General features: G+C 39.3%; 1 protein-coding gene across 1 annotated transcript; it reads left to right on the top strand.

The window, feature by feature from the left end:
* The first annotated feature begins 657 nt into the window (after window positions 1-657).
* Window positions 658-17389, top strand: LOC102226550 (protocadherin beta-17-like). Its single transcript, XM_023329068.1, has 6 exons — window positions 658-3176; window positions 6072-6545; window positions 9381-9554; window positions 12557-12730; window positions 16419-16622; window positions 17369-17389. Exons 1-6 carry the CDS (start codon window positions 804-806, stop codon window positions 17387-17389), a joined length of 3420 nt encoding a protein of 1139 aa, XP_023184836.1. The 5' UTR covers window positions 658-803.
* Window positions 17390-17682: the final 293 nt, after the last annotated feature.

Raw genomic sequence — 17682 nt, 5'->3', positions numbered from 1 at the left:
ACGAGTTGGGACGATTTCGCGTCAATATGTGACGACTTGGGCAGGGTCCTTCAGCGTCACATGTTGACGATTTGGGAAGGTCACATGTTTTACGTGGATTATTGACGCGAAGGGTTCTCGCAACCGCTGCCGAACCTTCAAAACCCGACGATTTGGTTAAGTTTAGGGCAAAAATTACTGTAAGGCATAGAGTAAAACCCCTCGCGTCACATATTGACGCGAAAGGGTTACCCTGCGCGTCAATATGTGAGGGACTGTCCCATGCGTCAACATATGACGAGTTGGGAGTGAGCATATATATATATATATATATATATATATATATATATATATATATATATATATATATATATATATATATATATATATATATATATATATATATATATATATATATATATATATATATATATATATGTGTGTGTGTGTGTGTGTGTAGGGTTGTTAAAAGACACCGGTACATCGGAAGATATTGGGGAAAATAACAATATTTTCATAAATAGAATAAAATTAAACTGACTAGGTAACAAAACCGTCATACATATTTCTGCAGTAAGAAAATGCGACGCGTGGTGTCAGTGCAACTCAAACCATCGAGTATCTTGTCCTTTTTTTGTGTGTGTGTGGTTCAAATTCTTTATTAGTGTACGCCGTTCGGATGCTGCGGGATTTACCGTGTGCTTTGCGTTTTAAATGGGTTGAATCTTTGTAATGTTGGCATACATGGAGATACTGTATTCTTGCCTGCCAAGTCTCTGACTTTCAAATCAAGAAGATTTTTGTCCCTGGTAGGATATTACATTATGCTCGAGTTTACTATGGAACAAAGGAGACGCGTACCGAGAAGGCTGGGCCAGTATTCGGCTGGATGCATCGTTACTATGCTTTTATTGAGTGGAGTCTCAGCCCAATTAAAATATTCGATCTCCGAGGAAGTAAATGAAGGAACTGTGGTCGGAAATATCGCAAAGGATCTGGAGTTGGATAAAAGCACACTCAAAGGCAGAAAGTATCGGATTGTTTCAAATGATGCAGAACCCCTTTTTCGTGTAAATCAAGACGATGGAGTCCTTTACGTCAGCCAGAAGATCGACAGAGAGAAGGTGTGCTCGCAAAGTAGTACGTGTTTATTAAACGTGAAAACGGTGCTGGAAAACCCCCTGGAAGTGCACTACGTCGTGGTAGAGGTGCTGGATGTAAATGACCACTCTCCAGTCTTCCAAGAGAATGAACTCACGCTGGAAATTTCTGAATCCGTGTTTTCTGGAGCACGATTTCAACTGAAAGCTGCTAAAGATCCAGATAGTGGCCGTTTCTCTGTGCAGCAGTATAAACTTAACCAAAATGATCAGTTTCGATTGGAAGTTAAAGATAAAGGCGATGATGGGAAAATACCCGTTTTGATCGTGCAAAAATCTTTAGACAGAGAAACGGCAAAAAAACACTCCCTAGTACTCACAGCTATGGACGGAGATAAACCCCCCAAAACAGGTAGTATGAATATCCAAATCCATATTTTAGATGTAAACGATAATGTCCCGGTTTTCTCCAGCGATGCTTATTCTGTGACGCTAAGAGAAAATTCCCCATTGGGAACAACAGTCGTACAGGTCAACGCAACCGATTTAGATGACGGAACAAACGGAGAGGTGATTTATTCATTAGGCAAGAGCATGAATCAGCAAGCTTTAAGTACTTTCGATATTAACCCAATAACTGGAGAAATAACTGTAAAAGGTTTAATAGACTACGAAGAGAGAGATAAATATGAAATAGAAATTGAGGCATCTGATAAAGGAATTGCTCCTCTCACTACTGAAAAAAGTGTTAATATAAAAATTATTGATCTGAATGATAATGCTCCTGAGATTGAGGTTACTTCATTTTCCAGCTCAATTCCTGAAGATTCTCGACCTGGAACTACAGTCGCTCTGATCAGTGTAAATGATTTGGACTCTGGTGTTAATGGGAAAGTAATATGCTCAATGAGTGAGGACATTCCATTTACTTTAGCACCAACTATTCAAGACACCATATTCTCCTTAGTTACCAAATATCCTCTGGACAGAGAGAAGCAATCGCATTATGACCTGACGATATTTGCAAAAGATACAGGACAACCTCCACTGTCATCTGAAAAAACAATCAGCGTCGTGGTGTCAGATGTGAATGACAACCGCCCAGAGTTTGTTTTGAGTCCATATACGTTTTATCTTAGTGAGGCTAATGAACCTGGGACGTCAGTATTTTCGGTTAAAGCGTTTGACCGTGATGAAAATGATAACGCACTTATTTCATACCAAGTTGTTAGAAGCGGAAAAGAGAATGACAAAATGACCTCATTTCTCAACATTAACTCTGAAACAGGGGAGATTGTGGCACTGAAAAGTTTTGACTTTGAAACCCTGAAAACTTTCCAGTTCCAAGTTGTCGCCACTGATTCTGGGACTCCGTCACTGAGCAGCAACGTCACAGTGAACGTGTTCATTCTGGATCAGAACGACAACGCTCCAGTCATCCTCTATCCACTCAGCTCCAATGGTTCTGCTGAAGGTGTGGAGGAGATTCCACGCAACGTGAACGCAGGACACTTGGTGACTAAAGTCAGAGCCTATGATGCTGATATAGGATATAATGGCTGGTTGCTGTTTTCACTGCAGGAAGTTACCGACCACAGTCTGTTTGGTTTGGACCGCTACACTGGACAGATCAGAACACTTCGCTCATTCACAGAGACAGACGAGGCTGAACATAAACTGGTCATACTGGTTAAAGATAATGGAAACGTTTCACTATCAGCAACAGCTACTGTGATTGTCAAACTTGTGGAGCCAAAAGAAGCTTTTGCAGCTTCTGATGTTAAAAGTGCAACAATAGATGATGAGGATAATAATGTGACTTTTTACCTGATGATCACTTTGGGTGCAGTTTCAGTTCTGTTTATCATCAGTATCATCGTGCTGATTGCAATGCAGTGCTCCAAATCCACAGACTATACTTCTAAATATCTCCAAGAGACTAATTATGATGGGACACTGTGTCACAGCATCCAGTACAGATCTGGAGACAAACGCTACATGTTAGTTGGACCCAGAATGAGTATTGGATCTACTATAGTACCTGGAAGTCATGCAAACACGTTGGTGTTACCTGACAGGAGGAGAACATCTGAAGAGGTAAGGCAACAATCCAGAATTTTTAGAAGTTTTTTTTTAACCACTAGACAACATTTAACTTATTTTCTACATGTATGAATCCTTTCTACATCCAGCGTTTTTTTCGTATTACATTTTACAGTCACACAATTATATTTAGCTTTATTATGAGTATTTAATAATATTTACATATGTCACTTCCATTGCAAAAACAAACATAGAACTAAAAAGCCTGCATATGCTTTACAAAAGAGTGATTTTAACCGAAACCTACAACAATAACAAATGTTTATGAATAACAATTTTAAAAACTCTATTTAAACAATAAATATATGCGTTAAATCACGTTGGATTTAAACTTTGAACATAACTTTCTTTATAAATTAGTTTACTAAAATTAAGTATAATAATTATATGTTTACCAGCTTTGCTGAACTCTGCTTTGACAGCCTGGAGTTTGTCTTAATAAAGCTCATCTTAAAATCAATGCAATCCGTGTGTTGCTGTCCATGGTGCTGAGAATTAGTTTGTCTTTTTCTTTCTTTTTTTCTTATCATAATTTGCATTCAAGCCATTTCCTACTATTTGCATCACTTTATAAGCTGTTAGTCAAAAGTAGGATCTACAATGATTAGATATTTGATGGGAATATTGTGGCATATATTTAGCTCAAGCCCACGTTATACAGCAAGGGACTGCTTCATTGTGATAGCGCTTCTGTAGCCTTAGAAACCACACGGTCTTAGAGTGGGACTAAAAATAAAATAGTTTATTTTGTCTTTACTCAGAGAACAGACACATCCCACGGAGCAATGCATGCTGGTAAAAATATGTTTATTATCATACAATATGTTACAGTAACTGTCAATCAAGATGTTTGACATACAGACCAACAGTTCACATCATTAGTATGTTCATAACTAAATAGGATGAGGTTTCAAATATGTATAAAACCATTTTGAAGGACGCCATTTTCTTCGATCTAAGATTTGCAGTGAGGCCAAAGACAAATATTTTTTATCCAAATGATGAACTATATTCAGGTTTTGTGCATCAAAACACTTGGTCGCATGGCGTCAGTACGGTATAGAAAATAGCATGACGCTGTCGCCATTTCGTTGTGATCCCACCCCTTCAGATCCTGCTCTCGTCGGTGAAAAGTCTTTTTGTTCTTGAACGTTTAGTGAGCACACTCAGAGCAAAGTGTTTGCAAACAGAAAATAGACGGCACATGTGCATTTAAAAAAGTCGGAATTGTCTCCACAACAAAGATTTTGCGTTTGTGACGGACTACTGATGACTTCCGAAATGGGGAAGGAACAAAGAAGAATCGAGCAACGGAAGGAGCAGGGATGTTTTATTGTACTGGTGCTTGCTCTGCTTTTTTGGAGCGTAGCCTCAGCGCAATTGCGGTATTCAATCCCCGAGGAGGTTAAAGAAGGAACTGTGGTCGGAAACATAGCGAAAGACCTGGGGATAGATAAAAACATACTGAAAGACAGAAAGTATCGGATTGTATCAAGTGATGTTGATCCGCTCTTCAACGTGAATCAAAACGACGGAATGCTTTACGTGAGCCGGATAATTGACAGAGAAGAGGTGTGTGCTCAGACTAGCCGATGTGTTATGAATGTTAAGACTGTGCTAGAGAATCCGTTGGAGGTCCATTACGTGGAAGTGGAAATCCTGGATATAAATGATCATTCGCCTATTTTTTCGGACAAAGACATTATACTGGAGATATCAGAGTCAGCGTTGCCGGGAGCGCGATTTCAGCTTAAACCGGCCCAGGATCCAGACGGCGGTCAATTATCCGTGCAGCATTATAAACTTAGCCAAAACGATCATTTTAGGTTAGAAATAAAGGACAAAAGAAATGATATTAAAATACCAATATTGGTTGTTCAAAAACCTTTAGATAGAGAAACTGCACGCAGCCACAAGTTGACACTAACAGCTTTAGATGAAGGTAAACCTCCGAAATTCGGTAATATGAATATACTAATACATGTTCTTGATATCAATGACAACGCACCTGTTTTCTCAGAGAAAGACTATACTGTTGCACTGAATGAAAATGCTCCACTAGGAACGACTGTCATGAAGGTAAACGCCACTGATTTAGATCAGGGATCAAACGGAGAAGTAATGTATTCACTTAGCAACAGTGTGAGCCAACAAATATTGAATCACTTTAATATTGATTCATTAACAGGTGCTATAACTGTTAAAGGTGTGATCGACTACGAGGATAAAGACGAATATGAAATAGAAATACAGGCATCTGATAAAGGTTTTGCTCCGCTAACAACAGAAAAAAGCCTGATCATCAAGATCATTGACATGAACGACAATGCACCTGAAATTGAAGTTACTTCGTTTTCGAGTTCACTTCCTGAAGATTCACAACCAGGGACAACTGTGGCTCTTATCAGTGTAAATGACTTAGACTCTGGCCATAATGGAAAAATAATCTGCAGTCTACAGGAAGATGTTCCCTTTAATTTATCGCCAGCTTTAAAAGATAAGATGTTTTCTCTGGTCACCAGATCTTCTCTGGACAGAGAGGAAACATCACATTATAATCTCATCATAACTGCAAAAGATGCAGGACAACCTCCACTGTCATCGGTAAAGACGGTCAGTGTTGTGGTGTCAGATGTGAATGACAACAAACCTGAGTTTTTATTGAGTCCATATACTTTCTATATAACTGAGAATAACAATGCAGGTTCTATGATGTTTTCTGTTAAAGCGGTGGACCGTGATGAAAATGAAAACGCACGTATTTCCTATCATGTCGTCAGACATGCACCTGACGACAGCAAATTAACTTCGTTTCTTAATATAAATACTGAAAATGGAGATATTATAGGGCTAAAAAGTTTCGATTTTGAAACTCTGAAAACTTTCCAGTTCCAAGTTGTCGCTACTGATTCTGGGACTCCGTCACTGAGCAGCAACGTCACAGTGAACGTGTTCATTCTGGATCAGAACGACAACGCTCCAGTCATCCTGTATCCACTCAGTTCCAATGGTTCTGCTGAAGGTGTGGAGGAGATTCCACGCAACGTGAACGCAGGACACTTGGTGACTAAAGTCAGAGCCTATGACGCTGATATAGGATATAATGGCTGGCTGCTGTTTTCACTGCAGGACGTTTCTGACCACAGTCTGTTTGGTTTGGACCGCTACACTGGACAGATCAGAACACTTCGCTCATTCACAGAGACAGACGAGGCTGAACATAAACTGGTCATACTGGTCAAAGATAATGGCAACGTTTCACTATCAGCAACAGCTACTGTGATTGTTAAACTGGTGGAACCTAAAGAGGCTTTTGCAGCTTCTGATGTTAAAAGTGCAGCAAAGGATGATGACGATGATCATGTGACTTTTTACCTGATGATCACTTTGGGCGCCGTTTCAATTCTGTTTATCATCAGTATCATCGTACTGATTGCTATGCAGTGCTCCAAATCCACAGACTATACTTCTAAATACCTTCAAGAGACTAATTATGATGGGACACTGTGTCACAGCATCCAGTACAGATCTGGAGACAAACGCTACATGTTAGTTGGACCCAGAATGAGTATTGGATCTACTATAGTACCTGGAAGTCATGCAAACACACTAGTGCTACCTGATAGACGGAAAACATTGGATGAGGTAAGCCATGCACTTGAATACTTTGTCTTATTTCGATTCTCACTGCTACCTCTCTTGTGATATCGACTGATTTAGTGGTTATAGTCACCCCTATTAATTATTTGAGTCTCAGATATATTGCATATCATTTTACGGTGTCTAATTTTGTTTGTTATTGTGTCTTTGCTCTGTATGTATGTTTTAAATAGGAATATTTATTGAGTTTCTAACAGACGAATAATATTTAAATAAGAAACTTGTATAAGTTGCGTTAATATCAGTTGAACTGAAAAGTTTTTTGTACATTTCGCCGATTGTGGACAAAGATTCAACAACTGTCTATAGTGCTGAACGAAAACTGTTTTGCTTGAATAGAAAAAAGAGTAAGCATGATAATTTAACAGCGACAAAATAACCCAAACATAAAATGGTCATAATTATGGTGCTGACACTTTGGTTTCCTCATTTTAATAACATTCCAATTTATAAAACACTTTTAATATCACCGCAGGTTACCTGTGCTGCCTTATTGAAATAATTGTTTAAATACCTTTCATTTATTTTCACCAAATGCATTGGTGAAAATTATTTTAAATGTCCTCAGAAGTTGTATATTTTATTAACTAGAATGGCGTAATGATGCACATTCCTTTAAATTAAAGCAATGATGTGTAAACAAAATTAACATTTGAACCAGCGAGCTTAAAGATTGTGGGGGGAAAAACCCTGAGATTTTATAGAGGCCGCATGATGTCAGTATAACAGAACCAAAAAGCTTCGCGTTTGCTTTCACTGATTTTGTTTCAGCCTGTCATCATTCGGATGTTACCACTACCGTTGTTCCCGAGCTTACTGCTGCCTTTTGTGGATTTTTCTTTACGCTTCACGTGAGAATGCATGGATATCGTCTTACCGACCACAGCAAAGTCACTTCACTTATTTGAGTGATTTGTCGTGCTTTCTGGATTAACAATGGAACGAGGAAAATTCGAGGCGCGACTGGGGAAAGGATGCATAACCCGATTTGCGGTTGCTATGCTTTTACTGAGTGCAACATCTGCACAACTGAGGTATTCTATCTCCGAGGAGGTTAACGATGGGACTGCGGTTGGGAATTTAGTAAAAGATTTGGGGTTAGATAAAAGCACTCTGAAGAGCAGAAAGTATCGTGTTGTTTCCGGAGGCGCGGATCCCCTTTTCTACGTAAACGAAAGCGATGGCGTCCTTTATGTAACCCGAAGGATTGACAGAGAAGAGGTGTGCGCTCAGAGTAGCGTGTGTCTAATAAATGTTAAAACTGTGTTAGAGGCTCCTCTTGAGGTACACAACATTGCGGTGGAGGTGCTGGACATAAATGACCACTCGCCCAATTTCTCTGAAGCAGACAAAATCCTGGAGATTTCAGAGTCTGTGTTGCCCGGAGCGCGATTTCAGCTTAAACCTGCGCGGGATCTAGATAGCGGTCAGTTTTCGATTCAGCAATATAAACTTAGCCAAGACGATCACTTTCGATTAGAAGTGAGAGATAAAGAAGATGATGGGAAAATACCAATATTGGTTTTGAAAAAATCATTGGACAGGGAAGCAGCGAGAAGCCACTCCTTACTGCTGACCGCGTCAGACGGGGGAAAGCCTCCAAAATCTGGGGATATGAAAATTAGAGTAAATGTTTTGGATGTAAATGACAATTCACCAGTTTTCTCAATGGATGTTTACTCTGCTACTCTTATGGAAAATAGTCCATTGGGAAACACAGTTGTACAGGTAAATGCAACTGATTTGGATGACGGTCAGAATGGAGAGATATTTTTTTCCTTTGGAAACAGTGTGAGTAGCAATATATTCAGCATTTTTGATATAAACAAATCTACAGGGCAGATAACTGTGAAGGGACTTGTAGATTACGAGCAAAAAGAAAAATATGAAATTGAAATTCAAGCATCTGATAAAGGTTTAGCTCCGTTAACTGCGGAAAAAAACGTGATAATTAAAATAATTGACGTAAACGATAATGCACCTGAGATCGAAATAACTTCATTTTCCAGTTCAATCCCTGAAGATTCTCGACCGGGAACAACAGTAGCTCTAATTAGTGTTAATGACTTGGACTCTGGTTTAAATGGAAAAGTGATCTGCTCAATCGGCGAGGAAGCTCCATTTTCGTTATTGCCGTCCATGCAACATAATATGTTTTCACTTGTAACGAAATCAATTTTAGACAGAGAGAATACGTCACATTATGAGCTGACAATAACTGCAAAAGATTCGGGTCAGCCACCATTATCATCGGTAAAGACAATCAACGTTGAGGTGTCAGATGTGAATGACAACTGTCCAGAGTTTTTGCGGAGCCCGTACACATTCTATATCACTGAAGGGAACGAACTGGGAGCTAATGTCTTTTCTATCACAGCTTTTGACAGGGATGAAAGTAACAACGCGGTTATTTCTTATCGTATTTTGAGAGACGCACACGAAGATAATAAGTTGATATCTTTTCTCAACATAAATACTGAAACTGGAAACATTGTGGCGCTGAAAAGTTTCGACTTTGAAAGTCTTAAGACTTTCCAGTTCCGAGTTGTCGCCACTGATTCTGGGACTCCGTCACTGAGCAGCAACGTCACAGTGAACGTGTTCATTCTGGATCAGAACGACAACGCTCCAGTCATCCTGTATCTACTCAGCTCCAATGGTTCTGCTGAAGGTGTGGAGGAGATTCCACGCAACGTGAACGCAGGACACTTGGTGACTAAAGTCAGAGCCTATGACGCTGATATAGGATATAATGGCTGGTTGCTGTTTTCACTGCAGGAAGTTACTGACCACAGTCTGTTTGGTTTGGACCGCTACACTGGACAGATCAGAACACTTCGCTCATTCACAGAGACAGACGAGGCTGAACATAAACTGGTCATAATGGTCAAAGATAATGGAAACGTTTCACTATCAGCAACAGCTACTGTGATTGTTAAACTGGTGGAACCAAAAGAGGCTTTTGCGGCTTCTGATGTTAAACGTGCAGCAAAGGATGATGACGATGATCATGTGACTTTTTACCTGATGATCACTTTGGGCGCCGTTTCAGTTCTATTTATCATCAGTATAATCGTACTGATTGCTATGCAGTGCTCCAAATCCACAGACTATACTTCAAAATACCTCCAAGAGACTAATTATGATGGGACACTTTGTCACAGCATCCAGTACAGATCTGGAGATAAACGATACATGTTAGTTGGACCCAGAATGAGTATTGGATCTACTATAGTACCTGGAAGTCATGCAAACACACTAGTGCTGCCTGACAGGAGAACATCTGAAGAGGTAAGATTACATTTAGATACGTTTTGTAAAAACCCGTTAAGACCGTCATTAGTATTTGATTTTAAATGGGAGAAAATATAATTATGTGAAATGTCCGGTTGGAAATGGTAAGTTTACATGTTCACAGGTTGCTGATCTTGACTACACATAAAACGAAAATGGTGAGACTTGATGCCTTTCCGCTGGAACCACTCTGTCCAGCTTAGTTTTGTGATGAAGAAAACAATACTTTAATTACTATTTTTTATTATTTTTTTTTAGGTGGTGACAAAAACTTACTAAAGTGCAATTTTGCATATTTTCAAGAGACTTATAATGACACTGTGTCGCAGCTCCACGGCAAACAAACTTTTTATCACTCTCCATGGTGCTGATAGATTTCGCTCTTAAACTCCGGGCATTAAACACGGTTCAGTTATCATTGGATTGTTCAAAAATGAGTCATTGTAAGTCTTAAGATAAACCAGTTGTTTGTCATTATTATTATCATTGTCTTTGTTGTTGTTAACGTGAATAAATAAACATATCTGTATAATCTGTAAATGTTTGAAACTTGTAGTTATTGTAGTTAGCCGCTGCATCGCTTGGTGTCAGTGTGCTTGTGTAATAACGGCTCTATCTTTCGTCACTGCTTTGTAGTTCCACCTCTTTTACTTTCCCATCGCACTTACTGCTGGATATAATCGCTTGGCTGTCTCTGTAAATATCACGCATGTTATTTGAGGGAGTGTGGACATTTTGGAACCTGGATTTTGTGTGTTACTTTCTGTGGACAAGATTGTTTCTTATGTGGACTGATATTGTCTGATTTATGTTTTTTCATGATGGAACAAAGAGGATTCCACGCAGCATGGATGAGGCAGCGTATGTTCGCGTGCGCGACCGCTTTGCTTTTCTTGCGCGTTACCTCTGCGCAAATGAGATATTCTATTTCTGAGGAGGTCAAGGAGGGAACTGTGATCGGAAACATAGCGAACGACCTTGGGTTGGATCAAACCACGCTAAAAGACAGGAAGTATCGCATTGCTTCCAGCACGGTGGATCACCTCTTTCATCTTGATCCGAACGATGGCATCCTTTATTTGAGCCGAAAAATAGACAGAGAAGAGGTCTGTGAACATACCACTACGTGTGAAATAAACCTAAAAACTGTCCTGGAAAATCCATTGGAGGTCCACTATGTTGGTGTGGAGGTGTTGGATATTAATGACAATTCTCCCACTTTCCCGGAGAATGAGACGGTGGTGGAAATTTCTGAGTCGGTTTTGCCTGGAGTGCGTATTCCGTTGCAACCTGCCCGCGATCCAGACGCGGGTATATTCTCTATTCAGCGTTATAAACTAAGCGCTAATGACTACTTTCGTTTAGAAGTTAAAGATACAGGAGACGATGGCAAAATCCCCGTCTTGATTGTTCAAAAGTCATTAGATAGAGAAATATCGGCAAGGCATACGTTGGTGCTTACTGCTCTAGACGGAGGGAAACCTCCAAAATCTAGCGAATCTGATATTGTAGTAAATGTTTTGGATGCAAATGACAACTCGCCGGTCTTTTCCAAAGATGTTTATTCGGTAATGCTTGAGGAAAATTGTCCACTTGGCACAACGGTTATTAAGATAAACGCGACAGATTTAGACAGCGAAAGGAACGGGGAAGTAGTGTATACTTTCAGCAACAGTGTAAATCGTAAATTCTTTAAGCTTTTTGAAATTAATCCATCAACAGGTGAGATAACTGTTAAAGGTTTAATAGATTACGAGGAAAGGGACAGATATCAACTTGAAATTGAGGCATCAGATAAAGGTCTCCCTCCTCTTTCAGCTCAAAAAAGTATAACTATTAAAATAATAGATATGAACGACCATGCACCCGAGATTGAGATTACTTCATTTTCCAGATCGATCCCTGAAAATTCCCCACCAGGAACCACAGTCGCCCTGATCAGTGTAAATGACTTAGACTCGGGTCTTAATGGAAAAGCTATCAGTACACTAAATGATGACATCCCTTTTATTTTATCGCCATCTTTACAAGACAAAATGTATTCACTGGTAACCAAATCACCCCTGGACAGAGAGAAGCAAACACACTACGTCATAATAATAACATCAAAGGATGCGGGTCAACCACCACGTTCATGTGAGAAAGCAATAAGTGTTGTGGTGTCAGATGTAAATGACAACTGTCCAGAATTCTCAATGAGCCCATACAATTTTTATGTAGCTGAAGGGAATAATCCAGGAGCCTATTTGTTTTCTGTAAACGCTTTTGACCGTGATGAAAATACTAATTCAATAGTGTCCTACGAAATTTTAAGAGCTGCTGGGCGAGGTAGTACAGTTTCCTTTATTAATGTTAACTCAGAAACTGGAGACATTATGGTGATGAAAAGCTTAGACTTTGAAGCTCTGAAAACTTTCCAGTTCCAAGTTGTCGCCACTGATTCTGGGACTCCGTCACTGAGCAGCAACGTCACAGTGAACGTGTTCATTCTGGATCAGAACGACAACGCTCCAGTCATCCTGTATCCACTCAGCTCCAATGGTTCTGCTGAAGGTGTGGAGGAGATTCCACGCAACGTGAACGCAGGACACTTGGTGACTAAAGTCAGAGCCTATGACGCTGATATAGGATATAATGGCTGGTTGCTGTTTTCACTGCAGGAAGTTACTGACCACAGTCTGTTTGGTTTGGACCGCTACACTGGACAGATCAGAACACTTCGCTCATTCACAGAGACAGACGAGGCTGAACATAAACTGGTCATACTGGTCAAAGATAATGGCAACATTTCACTATCAGCAACAGCTACTGTGATTGTTAAACTGGTGGAACCAAAAGAGGCTTTTGCAGCTTCTGATGTTAAAAGTGCAGCAAATGATGACGAGGAAAATCATGTCACGTTTTACCTGATGATCACTTTGGGAGCTGTTTCTGTTCTGTTTATCATCAGTATCATCGTGCTGATTGCTATGCAGTGCTCCAAATCCACAGACTATACTTCTAAATTTCTCCAAGAGACTAATTATGATGGGACACTTTGTCACAGCATCCAGTACAGATCTGGAGACAAACGATACATGTTAGTTGGACCCAGAATGAGTATTGGATCTACTATAGTGCCTGGAAGTCATGCAAACACGTTGGTGTTACCTGACAGGAGGAGAACATCTGAAGAGGTAAGATTGCATTGTGGTGTTGGTCACAGGGCACAGTGGTGCCAGTGCAGGGCAGCTGTGGCATGAATGTTGTATCTCGCCAGCATCAACATGTGAGCGTGTACCTGAATTGGTGAATGACTGAATGTAGTTAAAAGCATTTTGTAGTCTTTTGGGCTAGATAATGTGCTCTAGAAGTACATTCCATTTACAGGCCATTTATATTTAGATATTGTCTGAAGATACCTTTATGATATCATTAATGTTTGATTTTAAATCGGGGTAAAAATAATTAAATAATATGTCAAGGTAGAAGTGGTAGGTGAGCATGTTTATATGACCTGCACAGGTTACTGATATTGTGACAAAAATGATGTGACACCATTCTGCTCATGCAGCTCTATTTCAGCTTAGTTTTAAGTAAAGTCAACAATATTGTCCTTACTTTCCAAATTTTTTTTGTTGTTGTGATCATGACAAAAACATGTCTGTGCATTTTGGCTTAGGCCTTTTGCTTTGTACATCAAGTTTTTTTTTTTGTTTTTTTTTACCAATACTTTAAAAGAAGTTGCTGTTTTATCATCTGTGCAAGAAGCTAACCATTAATTTTTGAGCTTTCAGGTATAACAGATCACCTCATTGATTATACTATTCTAATTTTCTGAGATTTTTTTTTACCTTTTAATTGTGACATGGTTAATCTCTGAAAATTCTGAAGTGGAGCCTTTTGATGCCCATGATGTTGAAATGTTATGCACTCGTTGCTTCTCTCTGATAGAATGCAATTTGAATGGCTAAAAATGTCAGACAGCAGTACTGTTTTGCAGAAGTTTTTTAAATAAGAAGTAGTGGAATTTGTGCAGTAGGATTCCTGGAGTTGCAATGTGGTGCTCCAAATCTACAAGATGGTTCTTCTAAACATGTGTAAAGGACTAACATTAATGTGACACTTTGTCAAAACCTCCATTGCAGATCTGGAGAAAAGCTATGTTATTTAAAGGAAATATGGGATATACAATACCACCTGGAAGTAATTCAAACAAACTAATACTATTAGAACATCTGAAGTTGAATAAAGTTGTACAAAAATGAAACTATTGTTACATATAGTTATAAATATTGATTTATAACTAAGTCTGCGTTGGATTGTTGGATAGACATTGAATACATCAGTGAATTATTTTGAAATTTACCTTGCCTCTTTTTGTTCTCCATCACCATTAAGAGTTTTGCGTGTTTAACGGCTGGAAATGTAAACTAAAATAGATATATCAAGATTATAATAGTTGCTCGCTTGGGGGCGCTGCTTGTGAAATTTCAACACTCAGTGGAACGTCCATATTTCGGAGCTTTTGCCAGAGCTTCGGATTGTGCATTATGGCAATGATCACTGATCCGCCATCATCGGTTCCTTGATCACCGTTTCTCTAAATATATACATTACTCGGTTTTTTTATTATTATTATTTATTTGTGTGTGTGTGTGTGTGTGTGTGTCTTCAAATGATTTTTATTATCCCATTCTAAAATTCGCCATGGCACGAAGATGCATTGCAGCGTTGGAGCACTTGCTCATTTTCATTGTTACTCTGGATTTCACTTTTAATTTCACTTCGGCGCAGCTGCGATACTCACTACCAGAGGAACTGACAACGGGTGCTGTTGTTGGAAACATTGCGAAAGATTTGGGATTGGAGTCAAGTGTTTTAATTGACAGAGGATTTCGCATCGTCTCTGGATCAAAGGATTCACTTTTCCACCTCAGTGACAACGGCGTCCTTCACATCAGCCGAAAAATAGACCGAGAGGAGGTGTGCGACCAGACCGCTAGCTGTATTATCAACATTAAGACAGTTCTGGAGAATCCCCTAGAGGTACATTATGTCACCATCGAGGTTTTAGACGTGAACGATCATTCTCCCACCTTTCCAGAAAACGAGACGCATTTAGAAATATCGGAATCTGCTCTATCCGGGGCTCGGTTTCAATTGCAAGACGCACGGGATCCAGACAGCGGCTTGTTCTCTGTCCAACAGTATAAGCTCAGCCAAAATGATCATTTTCGTTTGGAGATTAAAGATAGAGGGCAAGACGGTAAAATTCCTGTTTTGTTCCTGCATAAACCACTGGACAGAGAAGTTGCCAGAAGTCATAGATTACTACTCACAGCTGTTGATGGAGGAAAGCCACCTAAATCAGGAACAATGGGAATTGTTATTAATGTTTTAGATGTAAATGACAACATGCCTGTATTTACCAGAGAGTCATATACAGTGGAGCTTAATGAAAATTCACCTGTAGGGACAACAGTCATACAAGTAAATGCCACAGATAAAGATGAGGGTCTAAATGGAGAGGTAGTGTATTCTTTTGGGAATAATGTAAACAATAAATTGCGTAAACTTTTTGAAATTGATGCCATTACAGGAGCCATTACTGTCAAAGGACTCTTAGATTATGAAGCAAAGGATAGATATGAAATTGACATTAAAGCTTCTGATAAAGGACCAGTCCCCCTGTCAACAGAAAAGAGTGTCATCATAGCTGTTGTAGACTTAAATGATAATGCACCTGAAATAGAAGTGACATCCTTATCAAGTGCAATACCTGAAGACTCCAAACCAGGAAGAACAGTTGCATTGATAAGTGTGAGTGATAGAGATTCAGGTGTAAATGGGAAGGTCATATGTTCCATAATTGATGATGTACCATTCACATTAACACCTTCCTTACAAGAAAACATGTTTTCTATTGTTACCAAATCGCTACTCGACAGGGAACATAAGTCAAAATATGAAGTAACAATAATAGCAAAAGATGCTGGTGAACCAGCTTTGTCAGTTCAGAAGACAATACGTGTAACAGTATCAGATGTAAATGACAACAGCCCAGAATTTTCAACAAGTCCATATAATTTTTATGTGACTGAGAACAATGTTGCTGGAGCCTCTTTATTTTCCCTGGATGCTTTTGATTATGATGAGGGGGACAATGCTCATATATCATATAAAATACCAAGAAGTGGTGCTGCACATAAAACAGCGACAACCTTTCTCAACATAAACTCTGAAACTGGAACAATTGTGGCATTGAAAAGTTTTGACTTTGAAACTCTGAAAACTTTCCAGTTCCAAGTTGTCGCCTCTGATTCTGGGACTCCGTCACTGAGCAGCAACGTCACAGTGAACGTGTTCATTCTGGATCAGAACGACAACGCTCCAGTCATCCTGTATCCACTCAGCTCTAATGGTTCTGCTGAAGGTGTGGAGGAGATTCCACGCAACGTGAACGCAGGACACTTGGTGACTAAAATCAGAGCCTATGACGCTGATGTAGGATATAATGGCTGGTTGCTGTTTTCACTACAGGAAGTTACTGACCACAGTCTGTTTGGTTTGGACCGCTACACTGGACAGATCAGAACACTTCGCTCATTCACAGAGACAGACGAGGCTGAACATAAACTGGTCATACTGGTCAAGGATAATGGCAACGTTTCACTCTCAGCAACAGCTACTGTGATTGTTAAATTGGTGGAGCCAAAAGAGGCTTTTGCAGCTTCTGATGTTAAAAGTGCAGCAAATGATGATGAGGGAAATGATGTGACTTTTTACCTGATGATCACTTTGGGTGCAGTTTCAGTTCTGTTTATTATTAGTATCATCGTCCTAATTGCAATGCAGTGCTCCAAATCCACAGACTATACTTCTAAATATCTCCAAGAGACTAATTATGATGGGACACTGTGTCACAGCATCCAGTACAGATCTGGAGACAAACGCTACATGTTAGTTGGACCCAGAATGAGTATTGGATCTACTATAGTACCTGGAAGTCATGCAAATACACTAGTGCTGCCTGACAGGAGGAGAGCAGAAGAGGTAAGAATTAATTATTATTGAAAACTAGATTAATCTTGAAATATGTGTTAATTTAACAGACTTAACCTATTAATACAAAATAATTGGATAGAAATATTCAATACCTAGAGGAACAAGAAGGCCTCATGTTGATAAAGTCACTGCAGTATACGTTGTTTATATGCAGAATAATGACTGTGTCTCATTGTTTAACGCAGATCCAAGTGGTGATGCTTTAAAGACATCAATGCTTAATGCTTTGACCTGTGCATCCTTATTGCTTAAAGTTTTACTTTTACTGTCACTTGAGGAAAGTTTTTCTTTTGCTAGTTGGATATTTTACGCTGATGTGTTGTTGCTTGTGTTTTTCCTCATTTGTACACCTATTTAAAAACAAAACACAAAAAATACCAGTTTTATTTGGCTGTATGAGTGCAAACAGTTGTTAAGTCTTCATATTTTATCAACCATATGAGTCTTCCTTTAATCTTCACCTCTAAAATAATAGAAAAACATAGCTCAGTTTATTATA

Source organism: Xiphophorus maculatus, chromosome 23, assembly GCF_002775205.1.
Source record: "Xiphophorus maculatus strain JP 163 A chromosome 23, X_maculatus-5.0-male, whole genome shotgun sequence".
Classification (NCBI taxonomy): Eukaryota; Metazoa; Chordata; class Actinopteri; order Cyprinodontiformes; family Poeciliidae; genus Xiphophorus; species Xiphophorus maculatus.
This window is presented reverse-complemented; position numbering and strand designations above follow the sequence as displayed.

Excerpts from the sequence above, each read along its gene's own strand:
- LOC102226550 (XM_023329068.1), top strand. The coding sequence starts at position 804 with ATGCTCGAGTTTACTATGGAACAAAGGAGACGCGTACCGAGAAGGCTG. Across the intron at positions 3,177-6,071 it reads GGAGGAGAACATCTGAAGAG|TTCCAAGTTGTCGCTACTGA; the intron begins GTAAGGCAACAA and ends AAAACTTTCCAG. Across the intron at positions 9,555-12,556 it reads ACGTGAACGCAGGACACTTG|TTCCAAGTTGTCGCCACTGA; the intron begins GTGACTAAAGTC and ends AAAACTTTCCAG.